The sequence below is a fragment of the Microcaecilia unicolor genome, chromosome 10 (assembly GCF_901765095.1).
Source record: "Microcaecilia unicolor chromosome 10, aMicUni1.1, whole genome shotgun sequence".
NCBI classification, from domain to species: domain Eukaryota; kingdom Metazoa; phylum Chordata; class Amphibia; order Gymnophiona; family Siphonopidae; genus Microcaecilia; species Microcaecilia unicolor.
Genome location: NC_044040.1, coordinates 216324098 through 216337627, shown reverse-complemented (window position 1 = coordinate 216337627; position 13530 = coordinate 216324098). Strand labels below are relative to the sequence as shown.

Here is a 13530-nt window from a genome sequence, read left to right as displayed (position 1 = left end):
TTGTCCAAACCTTTTTCAAACCCAGACAGACATGGGGAAGCTACTGCTTGCTCTGGGGTTGGTAGCATGGAATCTTTGGGATTCCGGAATCTTGCTGTCCCTTGGGATTCTGCATGGATTGTTGCTACTATTTGAGTTTCTGGCAGGTACTTGTGAACTGGATTGGCCATTGTTGGGAACAGGATACTGGGCTAGATGGACCATTGTTCTCACACAGTATGTCTACTCTTACGTTCTTATATAATTTATAGAATGCTAACTAGGAGCAGTTACACACATGCCAATTAGCACCAATTATAACCAATAATTGGTTGCTGATTCCAGTTAGCAGCTTATAATTAAGTTATGTGCACAATTTTATAGAATGAGGGCTGATTGTGCATTCTAAATATTTACATGTGTGACACATGCATTAACATTAGTGCCTACGTTTTATTAGTGCCGTTCACAATGTCCCTTGGTGCCAGCTGTCCCTTGTGTGGTATTTCTAAAACACAAGAGTTGCCATACAGGGACAGACCAAAGGTCCATGAAGCCCAGAATTCTGTTTCCAACAATGGCCAACGCAGGTCACAAGTACCTGGCAAGATCCCAGAACATTAAAACACATTTTATGCTGCTTATCCTAGAAATAAGAAGTGGATTTTCCCAAGTCCATCTTAATAATGGCTTATGGACTTTTCTATTAGGAAATTATCCAAACCTTTTTTAAACCCTGCTAATATAACTGCTTTTACCACATTCTCTGGCAGTGAATTCCAGAGTTTAATTATATGCTGAGTGAAGAAATATTTTTTCCTGATCAGATGCATTTCAGAACAGTGACTCTACCCCACAGCAAGGCAGCGGTACCCCCTTTTTTTAAAAATTCCAGACAAGGGAAATTATTACATTGCCATTAACAGGTTTACTCCTCCTGCTTTGACAGTGGTTGTTACATCACCAGTAGGGTTGGGTGGTAGAGAGCTAAACACCACGAACGACCATCCTCGCCTAAGGGTTCCAGCCCTTGGATCCAAGTCAAATGGCCAAAAAGTGACCCTGTGGAATGATCAAAACATAAGAATGAATATTGCACCTGTATAAACATGACATAGCCTGGGATAGGGCTAATGCTTTTCTCTGGGTTATTGCTTTGTTTAGGGTTGGAACGACATCAGACTGGCATGGAATAAATCCGAGTTCGGTAACATTTCCATCGTCCGCCTTCCACCTGACATGGTCTGGCAACCCAAGATCATCCTGGAGAACAAGTAAGATCTCTTTCTCATCCTTGCCACTGGCTTTGCCTTTACCCCTGAGACCTGCCTGTCTGAGATCCCTTGAACCACAAACCTATCATCCCATTGCAGGACGTTCTGGATCCTGGTATCCCACATACCCTAAGTCTAGTTCGATGGTTTTGCTGTTCTATTTCTGCCATAAAAACTCTGGTCAATATTTAGCCAGCAGTGCCCAGTGTTTTGTTTATTTTGTAACGCTGGCTGTGGCTGGCTAAATTAGACCCAGATTTTCAATGCTGGCCTCTATCTGGTTACCAGCACTGAAAACCCGGTTCTGGCAGCCCCTGGGAGTTACCTGAGCCCTGGCAATACTCAGAGGTGGGGCCTGATGGAGAGTTCGGTCCTAAGTTAACCAATTAGTGATCCGGGTATCACCACTGAAGATCGGCAGAGCTTGGATAATTCCTGGTTCTGTCCCGGACTAATCAGATTTTTACCAGCAATTATACAGTTTTGTGCCATTGCAAATCCAGGTTAGACCCGGAGCGGGAGCCATCCAGGTGGGCGCTGGTCCTATCCAGATAACACCTGAATATCGAGGCCTTACTCTTTATAGCCCTCTTTTGCCTTCATGGAATGTCAAAGCAAAACTAGGCCTTGTAATGTCGGGCTGTGCTGATAAAACTGAAAAAAAAATGTCAACATTATTTTGCTGAATCCTTCTGTCTTGGGAAGGTGCTTTTGGACACATTTTTCAGTCCTTAGAATGTCTCAAGTTCCCTCAGAAACAATAGTATGTGGCATTCTTGGTAATTAGAAAAAGGGTCATGGATTTGATATTTGCTTATGCTTTATTAGACTTCATATACTGCCTTTCAAACACAATCAAAGCAAAGTAGTTTACATATATTATGTGCAGATACTTTTTCTGTCTTTAGTGGGCTCACAATCTGTTTGTACCTGGGTAGCGGAGGGTTAAGTGACTTGCTGCATTGGGTTAATAGCATAAGTAAGATTTTCTGTCTCTCTCTCTCCTGCACAGTAACGATAAAACCTTTGTAGCGGCCTATTACAGCAATGTGCTGCTGCACGATAATGGCTATGTGTACTGGCTTCCCCCTGCCATAATTCCGCACTGCCCTGCCCAATCAACGTCAAGTTCTTCCCTTTCGACTGGCAGAACTGCTCCCTGAAGTTCAGGTAAAGGGTCCTGCAGCAAAACGTCAAGCATCGTAGTGCCAACCCATTCAACAGCTGATTCAGGCTTCACAACCTCTGGGGGTGACATTGAGGGGCATAATCGAACGGGGACACCTATCTCCGGGGATGGCCCCGGGAAGGGGCGGAGCCAACCGTATTATCGAACAAGATGGGTGTCCATCTTTTGTTTCGATAATATGGTCGGGGCCGGCCAAATCTCCTCATTTAGGTCAGCCTTATAGATGGTCGACCTAAATGTTGAGATGGCTGGACTTAGAGATGGCTGGCCTCGGTTTTCGCCAATAATGGAAACCGAGGCCGGCCATCTCAAAACCGGCCAAATCCAAGCCATTTGGTCGTGGGAGGAGCCAGCATTTGTAGTGCACTGGTCCCCCTCACATGCCAGGACACCAACTGGGCACCTAGGGGGCACTGCAGTGGACTTCATTAATTGCTCCCAGGTACATAGCTCCCTTTCCTTGGGTGCTGAGCCCCCCAAATCCCCCCCCCAAACCCACTCCCCACAACTGTACACCACTACCATAGCTCTTATGGGTGAAGGGGGGCACCTACATGTGGGTACACTGGGTTTGTGGTGGGCTTTGGAGGCCCATCCACTTTGGGGTCAGGACCACCCGAAATCAGTGCTCCGTAGGTGTGGTTGGCAGGGATCCACAACCCCTGCCAGCTGAGGATCTCCTCCTGGCAGAAAAGAACACGTACACCCCTGTCCGGCCAGCAGTGTACCTTGCACGTACTCAGTTTGCGCCCAGAGGCAGGCCGTTGTCAGTGGTTCCGGAACACTACCGCCAGCTGCGCTGGGTGTAAGGGTTCTTGCTGCCAGGAGATCTTTGGCTGGCGGGACATCTGGATCCCCAGCAGCTCAGGTGTTTCTTTTGGTTTGATTGAGGGTGGGGGGAAGAGCACCAGAGGGGGCCAAGAAGAGCAGGGAAGAGTTGAGTTTTCAGGTCCACCCTCTTGGGCTCAGGTGGGGCAGGGGGGACTGCTGCCCAGGTGGGAGGGGGGAGTCAGCAAAACGCTGATCACTGCCGGCTGAAGATTGAGCTCTTAGTAACATGGTATTTGTCGGCAGATGAAGACCTGCATGGTCAGTGCTTCTTGGAACTGAGGGGCAGATGCATGAAAGTCCCCGGAAACATCCGTCTTAGTTGAAATCTCCAGTAAAAGAACAGAGTTGAAAATAACAAGCGATTCCCAAGGGGAATCACATGCAAATGAGCTGTTTACAAAAACACCGAGCAGCTCGGTGGGGGTGGGGGTGGGGAGCCAATCGGTAAGCTGCGCATATGCAGAACAGCGTGTGCTACCCACGGCTTTCATGCATGCATACAAGCTGTGGGTATAAAAGCCATGGGTAGATTTTTTTTTTTTCAAACTTTTTTGATGCAAAGCCGCCACAGCTGGGGCCAGAGGGAAAGGGGGTGATTTTTAATTTATAAGCATTTATCCAGCACGAAGTTAGTCGAAGGTGGCTCCCAAGACATGCTATCCCACCGCCTACATGAAGCCTGCTACGGCTGCTCCAGTCCAGACCTCCTGTAAAATTTCCCCCACAGGCCGTCCTGTGCACTGCTCGGTAAACAGCTGTGCATCACGTGGAATGCACATTGAATGCTGATCAGCATGCGATTTCATTGGCTGCCACTGCGAACGGCAAAACTCCCGCTGAGCTCCCTTGTGCATTGCCCGCTGAATACCAAGTTCGCTGAACCAGCTGGAACTGGTTTAAAAAAAGCATGTTGCTAGCCCGGTAAGTTTTGTGCATCTCCCCCCATGAGTCCTTTGCTCTTGGAGACCCCCATATGGCCCATGATTCATTTTCCCCTGGAGTCACCATTTTGGAGATTTGAAAACTTTCTGACTTTGGTGACTCAGTGGCTGTGGTGGACTAAAGATATAATTTAGTCCTTGTGATTTTAGGTTTTATGAAATGAACACTAATACAATTAAAAATAGGTGTTTATTTGAGGAACACTGGGAAAACAGCACTTCCCTCAGAGCTCTTTGCTCTTCCCTGGGTTTGTCTAGTAACCTGAACTCAGATTTTGGGTTTCTTCTCTGCTGAAAGTTAAGTGACACAAATTTACATATTTGATTCCACCTGAAAATGAACAAAGCAACAGCACCTGTGGCATAGAAACACTGATAACCACTAAGGAACCCTTTTACTAAGCCATCTAAGCGTCTACATGTGGCCAACGCCACCAAAATGGAGTTACCGCCAAGCTATCGCATGGCTCATGTGATAATTTCATTTTCGGCGTGCATCCAATACGCGCATCTGAAAAATAATTGTTATTTTCTGGTGCACATCCGCTACACGCGCAGGTCATCACCGCCCGGTTACCACGTGAGACTTTACTGCTAGGTCAATGGCTGGTGGTAAGGTCACAGACCCAAAATGGACATGTGCCAATTTTGATTTTGCCGCACATCCACTTTCATCAAAAGTTTTTTAAAAAGCCATTTTTTTTGCAGATGAGCTGAAAAATGGATCTGAACGCGCCCAAAATGAGCACCTACACTATCGCAGGCCATTTTTCAGCACACCTTAGTAAAAGGACCCTTTTCCCAGTATTTGCCAGGTGCCCTTGGCCTGGATTGGCCGCTGTCGTGGACAGGATGCTGGGCTCGATGGACCCTTGGCCTTTTCCCAGTGTGGCATACTTATGTACTTATGTCCTCTACTTGGCTCACTTTTATTACATAGAGCAGTGATTTAACCTATTGTGATGTCATAGTGGCTCATTCCACCAATAAGAGCCAACCTCATTAGTGATGTCACAATGGCTTGATTGTATAGAATGTTTGTACGTTTGGGAAGCTCGCCAGGTGCCCTTGGCCTGGATAGGCCGCTGTCGTGGACAGGATGCTGGGCTCGATGGACCCTTGGTCTTTTCCCAGTGTGGCATTACTTATGTACTTATGTCCTCTACTTGGCTCACTTTTATTACATAGAGCAGTGATTTAACCTATTGTGATGTCATAGTGGCTCATTCCACCAATAAGAGTCAACCTCATTAGTGATGTCACAATGGCTTGATTGTATAGAATGTTTGTACGTTTGGGAAGCTCGCCAGGTGCCCTTGGCCTGGATTGGCCGCTGTCGTGGACAGGATGCTGGGCTCGATGGACCCTTGGTCTTTTCCCAGTATGGCATTACTTATGTACTTATGACCCCTATGACACACTCAGAAATCCTCAAATTAGCTGGAAAATATAGTACCATATTTTTGTGTACATAACCCATGGGTTATATACATGATTTTACATTTAGTACAGGGTAGGCGTGGTGCATACAAAAGGTGTGGGTAATACAAATATTTATATTCCCAGACAATAAACTGTGAGATGCGAATTCAGTAATAAACTGTTTATGATTTTATTTAACCAATAGCAAAAAGACAGCATAAGTAATGCCACTCTGGGAAAAGTCCAAGGGTCCATCGAGCCCAGCATCCTGTCCACGACAGCGGCCTATCCAGGCCAAGGGCACCTGGCGAGCTTCCCAAACGTACAAAATGCCATACATGTCATTCCCGGAATTGTGAATTTTTCCCAAATCCATTCAGTAGCGGTCTATGGACTTGTTCTTTAGGAAACCGTCTAACCCCTTTTTAAACTCTGCCAAGCTAACCGCCTTTACCACGTTCTCCGACAACGAATTCCAGAGTTTAATTATGCGTTGGGTGAAGAAAACTTTTCTCCGATTTGTTTTAAATTTACTACACTGTAGTTTCATCGCATGCCCCCTAGTCCTAGTATTTTTGGAAAGCGTGAACAGACGCTTCACATCCACCTGTTCCACTCCACTCATTATTTTATATACCTCTATCATGTCTCCCCTCAGCCGTCTCTTCTCCAGCTGAAAAGCCCTAGCCTCCTTAGTCTTTCTTCATAGGGAAGTCGTCCATCCCCGCTATCATTTTAGTCGCCCTTCGCTGCACCTTTTCCAATTCTACTATATTTTTCTTGAGATGCGGCAACCAGAATTGAACAAATCAATTTTCACCCAACCGTTTTCACAAGTCCTGCTTCACTGATTCATTTTTTGGGACTAATCTTCCTCCGGCTTCTTTGTTTTCATTTTCTTTTGCATACTCTAACTTAAAGTCAGACGTATATGACCTTCCTTTTCGGCATAGTTAAGGTGGGCCTTATGCAGAACTGAATTGTTGCCTTATAAAGCCAATCCCGCTTCAACTGACATTGCAAGACCTTGCTTTCTGCAAAGCGTTCATACCTACATATATAACCCATGGGCTATATAAGGGTGTGGGGTATACACAAACTTATATACGGACTGGTCAATTTAACCACAGGCTGTCACTGTCCCAAGACCACAGATATTGCGGTGCTTCTCCATAACTATGAGGCAGTACACAGAGCACCAAGCTGCCAACCACATGGTTCAGTCACTAGGTTTCAGTGTAGATAGCAACTGTTAAGAGAGCTGTATGGTTCAGTCATTAGGTTCTACAATAGAATCTACAGCAAAGAAAATGAAAGATACATCTCAATCGCTATAAGAATCATCCCAGAAAGGATAAGGGAGTTGCCTGGTGGGGAAGGCATGTGGACCATAATTCATAGAATGATTTCCAACTTCTCTGCATGTGGATATATATGTGTGTGTGGAGGGAGGGGGGTAGTTTGAAAGGAGCTTTACCTGACTGCTATATTTCACTGGATCGCTTTTTTCTATGCCTGCAGCAACTACAGCCTGCCTCTCCTGTAAAAAATGCATTGGGCCATTTTTTGAGGGTCTTTATTTCTTTGGATTCCCCAGTCCAATCTGGCCCGCTTTTGAATGTGGTGTCTTTTCTCTGGATTTTCCCCCAGCCTAAATTTGATCCAATTCTGGAGAGTTACTTTACGCCCCAGATAGATGGGCAGACATTGTCAAACCCCTAGGTATAATTTGTTTCCAACAATCCACTGAGTTGAAAAAGAAAATAGGAAGTGAGATGGGGGTTTGTGTTTTTTTTATTGTGAAGATAACAAATTTTCTCTTATGGTTTGTGGTTGTTCTGTGAGTCCAGTTGTCTGGATTATAATGCAAAGGAGATCGCAATTCATTTGAAGACGGATGGACCTGAGGGCAAAGAGTACCCTGTGGAATGGATAATCATTGATCCTGCAGGCTTTACTGGTACGTCCTACTTCCTGCTTGATCTGCCTCCCCCCCTTTCTTGCCTGATCTCCTTTCCCTGCTTTTCTGATACATATCTACTCCCTTTTCCTCACTCCTCTCTCTGTCCTTTCTGTTTCTTTTCCTTTCCTCTGGGACTTTCAGCTTATGATGGTCTCCTATTCGGGAAGCTTTATTGGCATGAAAAAATCTGCTTGTGTTGCCAAAGTAATGCATAATGAAAAAGTGGTAAAAATAAGAGACGAGAAATACAGAATGAAATTACAGTCTATATGACGGAAAATAAAAAGCACAATTCCAGGGGTTTGATGCTGGACCAGCTGAAAAAAGGCTTTTTTTTTTTTAACTATGGGGTAAATACAGCTGGGTGCAGTCAGTGTTTTTTGTTTGGCTGCCACTGGCTTTATGATTGGATGTTCAATGTCAGGCCATGTCCAGACACCGGCACTGAATATCCGGTTCTATGAGGCCGCCTATCACTTATCCAGTTAAGAGCAATATTCAGCAGTTAACCCCATAGGACTGTGTTTTATGCTCTCTGATTTGTTTGGTCAGCTCATGTAGTTAGGTGCTGACTCATAAGTACATAAGTAATGCCACACTGGGAAAGACCAAGGGTCCATCGAGCCCAGCATCCTGTCCACGACAGCGGCCAATCCAGGCCAAGGGCACCTGGCGAGCTTCCCAAACGTACAGACATTCTATACATGTTATTCCTGGAATTGTGCATTTTTCCCCAAGTCCATTTAGTAGCGGTTTATGGACTTGTCCTTTAGGAAACCATCCAACCCCTTTTTAAACTCTGCTAAGCTAACCGCCTTCACCACGTTCTCCGGCAACGAATTCCAGAGTTTAATTACGCGTTGGGTGAAGAAAAATTTTCTCCGATTTGTTTTAAATTTACTACACTGTAGTTTCATCGCATGCCCCCTAGTCCTAGTATTTTTGGAAAGCGTGAACAGACGCTTCACATCCACCTGTTCCACTCTACTCATTATTTTATATACCTCTATCTTGTCTCCTCTCAGCCGTCTATTCTCCAAGCTGAAAAGCCCTAGCCTCCTTAGTCTTTCTTCATAGGGAAGTCGTCCCATCCCTGCTATCATTTTAGTCGCCCTTCACTGCACCTTTTCCAATTCCATTATATCTTTCTTGAGATGCGGCGACCAGAATTGAACACAATACTCAAGGTGCGGTCGCACCATGGAGCGATACAACGGCATTATAACATCCTCACACCTGTTTTCCATACGTTTCCTAATAATACCCAACATTCTATTCGCTTTCTTCCGCCCCTGGAACTCATGTAGTTAAGTGATGACTCTGCCCCTGGAACTCTTGTAGTTAAGTGCTGACTCCGCCCCTGGAACTCATGTAGTTAAATGCTGACTCCGCCCCTGGAACTCTTGTAGTTAAGTGCTGACTCCACCCCTGGAACTTTTGTAGTTGTAATGACTCCGCCCCTGAAACTCATGTAGTTAAGTGCTGACTCCGCTCCTGGAACTCATGTAGTTAAGTGCTGACTCCGCCCCTGGAACTCATGTAGTTAAGTGCTGACTCCGCCCCTGGAACTCTTGTAGTTAAGTGCTGACTCCACCCCTGGAACTTTTGTAGTTGTAATGACTCCGCCCCTGAAACTCATGTAGTTAAGTGCTGACTCCGCCTTTGGAACTCATGTAATTATACTCCTCCCCTGGACCGCCCGCAAAATAGTTGGTTTTGGTTTGAGCAGTCCTCGCTGATATTCAGCAGCACTGTCTGGTTCAGCACCACTGAATTTTGGCAAATAGTCCTGCAGAAGCAATTTAGCCAGGCAGTAGCTCTCCTGCTTAATTTGCCCTTATTGACCTTTTCAGAGTGTATAAGGCACAATACAATATAATATTCAATAATATTAAAAAAAAATGCATAATCAAAACAAAAATATAATACAAAATCCAGTCAACATATAGGGACCCTTTTACTAAGCTGCGGTAAAAGGTGGCCTGCGCTAGTGTGGGCGCGTGAAATTGGCGAGCACTGGGCAAATTTTTCACTGCGGTGGATAAAAAGGCCTTTTTAAAAGAAATGGGGCAGGAAATGACCGTGTGCTAATATTAAAGTAGTGCCTGGCTATTTATTGCCTGAGCCCTTTTACCATTTACTTGGTGCTAAGGGCTCTCCCGGAAATCAGGCAGCGCGCGGTAATGTGGACCACACTGCCGGGAACGCCCCGCCCCCACTCCCCATTGTAGAAAATAGAAACAGTGCACGCCAACGTCGGAATTACCACTTAGCGCCCATGCTACCCCAGCAGTAGAATCGATTTGGCATTCGCTACCCACGCAACATACACCCCCAATCCTGTGGATTGCAAGATTTTACCTGTTCTTTGCTCCAGTGGATCATAAGTACATAAGTATTGCCACACTGGGAAAAGACCAAAGGTCCATCGAGCCCAGCATCCTGTTTCCAACAGTGGCCAATCCAGGTCACAAATACCCGGCAAGATCTCAAAAATGTACAAAACATTTTATACTGCTTATTCCAGAAATAGGATAGGATCACACTTTAGGCCTCTGCATTAAGGGAGATATTTATTAATATGTGTTATGGCCCTAACAAGTGTTATTTGCCATTCACCTGTGTTAAAGAACATGCGTTGTATTATCGTAAGGCACGTTAAAATAAGTAATGAGATGCAAGGCAAGTCAATGCATGCAGAACACCTTATTACAATATATGTCCTTATATGACAGCTTGACCCTAGCAGTAGTACCATAAGACCACTGCTAGGGGGCACCAGTGCCATTTTGATTCCAGCATCAGTAAGAGGCAGGAGCAACTGAGAATTACTCCTCCCCCGAAGGTACTAGACACCAGGTATTACTAAATATAGGCTGTCAGGCCTATAGGAGAGTGGGGGTTGCTTCGGTGGATGGAGTGGTGTTTGGGGTGGGGGGGTATAGGGAAGAGGGACTTGTATTCAGGGGGATGTTGGTAAGGGAAGGTCTTCAGGGCAGGGGGGCATCAGGAGAGGGGATATATTCAGAGGGGGTATTGGGAGACAGGTCTTTGGAGAAGACGGCGTTAGGTAGGGATGCTTGCATTGGGGGGGGGGTATAAGGAAGGGATGGTTTTTGGGGTGGGAGAAATGGATTGGGGAGGCATCGAGAGGGGGGGAATAGACTGGGGGGGCATTGGGAGGGGTCATTATGCCCAGAAACTCAATGTCGGGCCATGTCCAGGCTCTGGCATTGAGTTTCTGGTTTTACAGAACCATCCAAACCATAACAGGTTAAGTGCACTATTCAGCATTTAATCAGTTACGGTGAACCGCATAAAGATAGAACTAATTTTCGGTCCTATTTACGTGTTTACCCTGGCCGGTTAAATTAACTTTCACTGCCTTGGGAGCCAGCTGTGTGGGTGCCAATGGCAATATCGAGCAAGCTCTTTCCCTGTGTTTTGAAACATCAGTGCCTCCGTTCACTTCATTTTTATTTCTCTGCAGAAAATGGAGAATGGGAAATTATTCACAAGCCTGCCCGAAAGAATGTTGACAAAAGCGTGTGCCTTGAGAGCACCAAGTACCAGGACATTACATTCTATCTGATCATCAAACGCAAACCTCTCTTCTACATCATCAACATTATCATCCCATGTGTTCTCATCTCTTTTATGGTCAACCTGGTCTTTTATTTGCCAGCGAACAGTAAGTATTGCAAGCAGAGCTCATGAATTAGCCCTGTTGCATGCTACCATGCAAATTTCCCAAGCCTGCCTTTGGTTAGGGTTACCATATGTCCGGATTTACCCGGACATGTCCTCTTTTTGAGGACACGGCCAGGCAACCGGGTGGGTTTTGCCAGCTTGCCCGTTTGTCTGGATTTGCGGACAAACGGGCAGGCTGGTGGGCGGGGGGGGGCCTAGGGGTGTCCTATCCTTCCTTCCCCTTACCATACTGTACTGCCCTGCTGGTCTAGTGACCTCGTCGGGGCAGGAAATAGCCCCGTCTTTCCTGCCCGGAGTGGCTGCAGACTGTCTTTCTGCCTCCGGTCCCAGTACCGATTCAAAATGTCCGACGAGAGTTCAGTCGGCAGCCTCGCGAGACTTCTGCAGAAGTCTTGCAAGGTCACTTTCGGCAGCCATTTTGAAGCGACGCCCAGAGCAAGACTTCCCTGTCCCAAAGACCACCAGGGCAGTACAGTAAGGTAAGGGGAGGGGAGGATAAGACACCCTTAGGGGGTGTGACAGGGGGGGTGGGGTGGGGGTGTGAAAGGGGCGGGATGGTATGTGACAGTGCCGGGGTGGGGTAGGGTAGGGGTGTGGCAGGGTATATGTCCTCTTTTTGGGGGGAGCAAATACGGCAACCCTACTCTAGGGGTGGGAAGGAAGAAGGTGGTATTGATACTGTCGTCCGCAATCTGGTAGAATCATTGGTACTCAGTCATCTGAACTATTGTAACTCACTCTACGCTGGCTGTAAAGAGCAAATACTTAAAAAACTCCAGACAGCCCAAAATACGGCAGCCAGACTAATATTCGGCACACCAAAATACGAAAGCGCGAAACCCCTGAGGGAAAAACTACATTGGCTCCCACTAAAGGAACGTATCACGTTCAAACTTTGCACCCTAGTCCATAGAATCATTCATGGTAACGCCCCAGCCTACATGTCAGACCTGATAGATCTACCACCCAGGAATGCAAAAAGATCCTCTCACACATTCCTTCATCCTCCCAAGTGCAAGGGTCTGAAATACAAATCAATGCGTGCATCTACCTTTTCCTATACGAGCACGCAGCTCTGGAACGCGCTGCCACGTAACCTGAAAACGGTCTATGAATTGACCAATTTCCGCAAACTACTGAAAACCTATCTCTTGGACAAGATATATCACAAAGATCAACATGTGTAACTGTATAATCTTAAAACTTCCAGACTGTCTACTAATGTCTTATAATGTCTTTCTGCTTTAACGCCTTCGTGTATTTCACCACCATGTAACACAAAACCCTCTGTAAACCAAATGTATATTCTCTTCTACTTCCAGTATCCATGACGAAATGTAAGCCACATTGAGCCTGCAAAGAGGTGGGATAATGTGGGATACAAATGCCATAAATAGATACACTTCAGGCCAGAACCTGGAAATTATGTGGGTGCTGGCTGATATCTCATATTCAGTGGCACCTCCTGCATAGCAAAGTGACAAAAATTAGGACCACCGTTTAGGCAGTCCTAAGCTCTTCCTCGACTCCGGCCCAAGCCAATATTCAGTCAAGTACTGCAGAGCGTGAGTTAAGCAGACAGGAGCATCTCCTGGGCTCCTATTCTGGCCGGAGCCCTGGATGCTTCTGATGATTAAAATTTGGGCTTGACGTTCCAGGGCTGCACACAGTTCACAAGGAGACCCCCCGAATCAAAGAGCTCAACCCACCCCACAGGAACAGGACTTTCTTAAGTGGCGCCATTCGAGGGAGAGAAACTGGTGTGTGGCGATCTTCTCAGCTGGCCTTGTGGCGGGACTTTACTGACAATGTTCACGCTTTTCATTCTCAGGCGGAGAGAAGATGACGCTCTCCATATCAGTCTTACTGGCACAGGCTGTTTTTTCTGCTGCTCATTTCTCAGCGTCTGCCGCGAACTGCCCTTGCTGTCTCTCTGATTGGAAGGTAAGCGCTCTGAGCCGGGAAAACCAAGACTTTGCTGGAAAAGTGGAAAGGGACTTTCCAGGCTCTGCTTACATATGTTACCTTTGTCATATCCAATTAGCTGCACTTCTGGGCTATTTTTATGTCATGTCATGTTTGTACACGTGAATTATTTCAGTAAGCCTTCCGAATGTTAGTATTACTCCTTTGGTGATTGTATACTGTCAAATATGGCCTTTCTGATCTAGGCTGGCATATACCCTGTGCCTTGAGAAATGTGCAGAATTAGGAGCTGCT

General features: G+C 46.1%; 1 protein-coding gene across 1 annotated transcript in view; it reads left to right on the top strand.

The window, feature by feature from the left end:
- Positions 1–1149: 1149 nt before the first annotated feature.
- The window catches only part of CHRND (cholinergic receptor nicotinic delta subunit), a 28311-nt gene continuing 15930 nt past the window's right edge, over positions 1150–13530 (top strand). The window contains 7 exon segments of the mRNA XM_030216067.1: positions 1150–1253; positions 2266–2353; positions 2356–2423; positions 7487–7596; positions 11090–11290; positions 13142–13191; positions 13193–13254. Coding sequence (XP_030071927.1) covers positions 1219–1253; positions 2266–2353; positions 2356–2423; positions 7487–7596; positions 11090–11290; positions 13142–13191; positions 13193–13254 — 614 coding nt within the window. The 5' untranslated portion in view covers positions 1150–1218.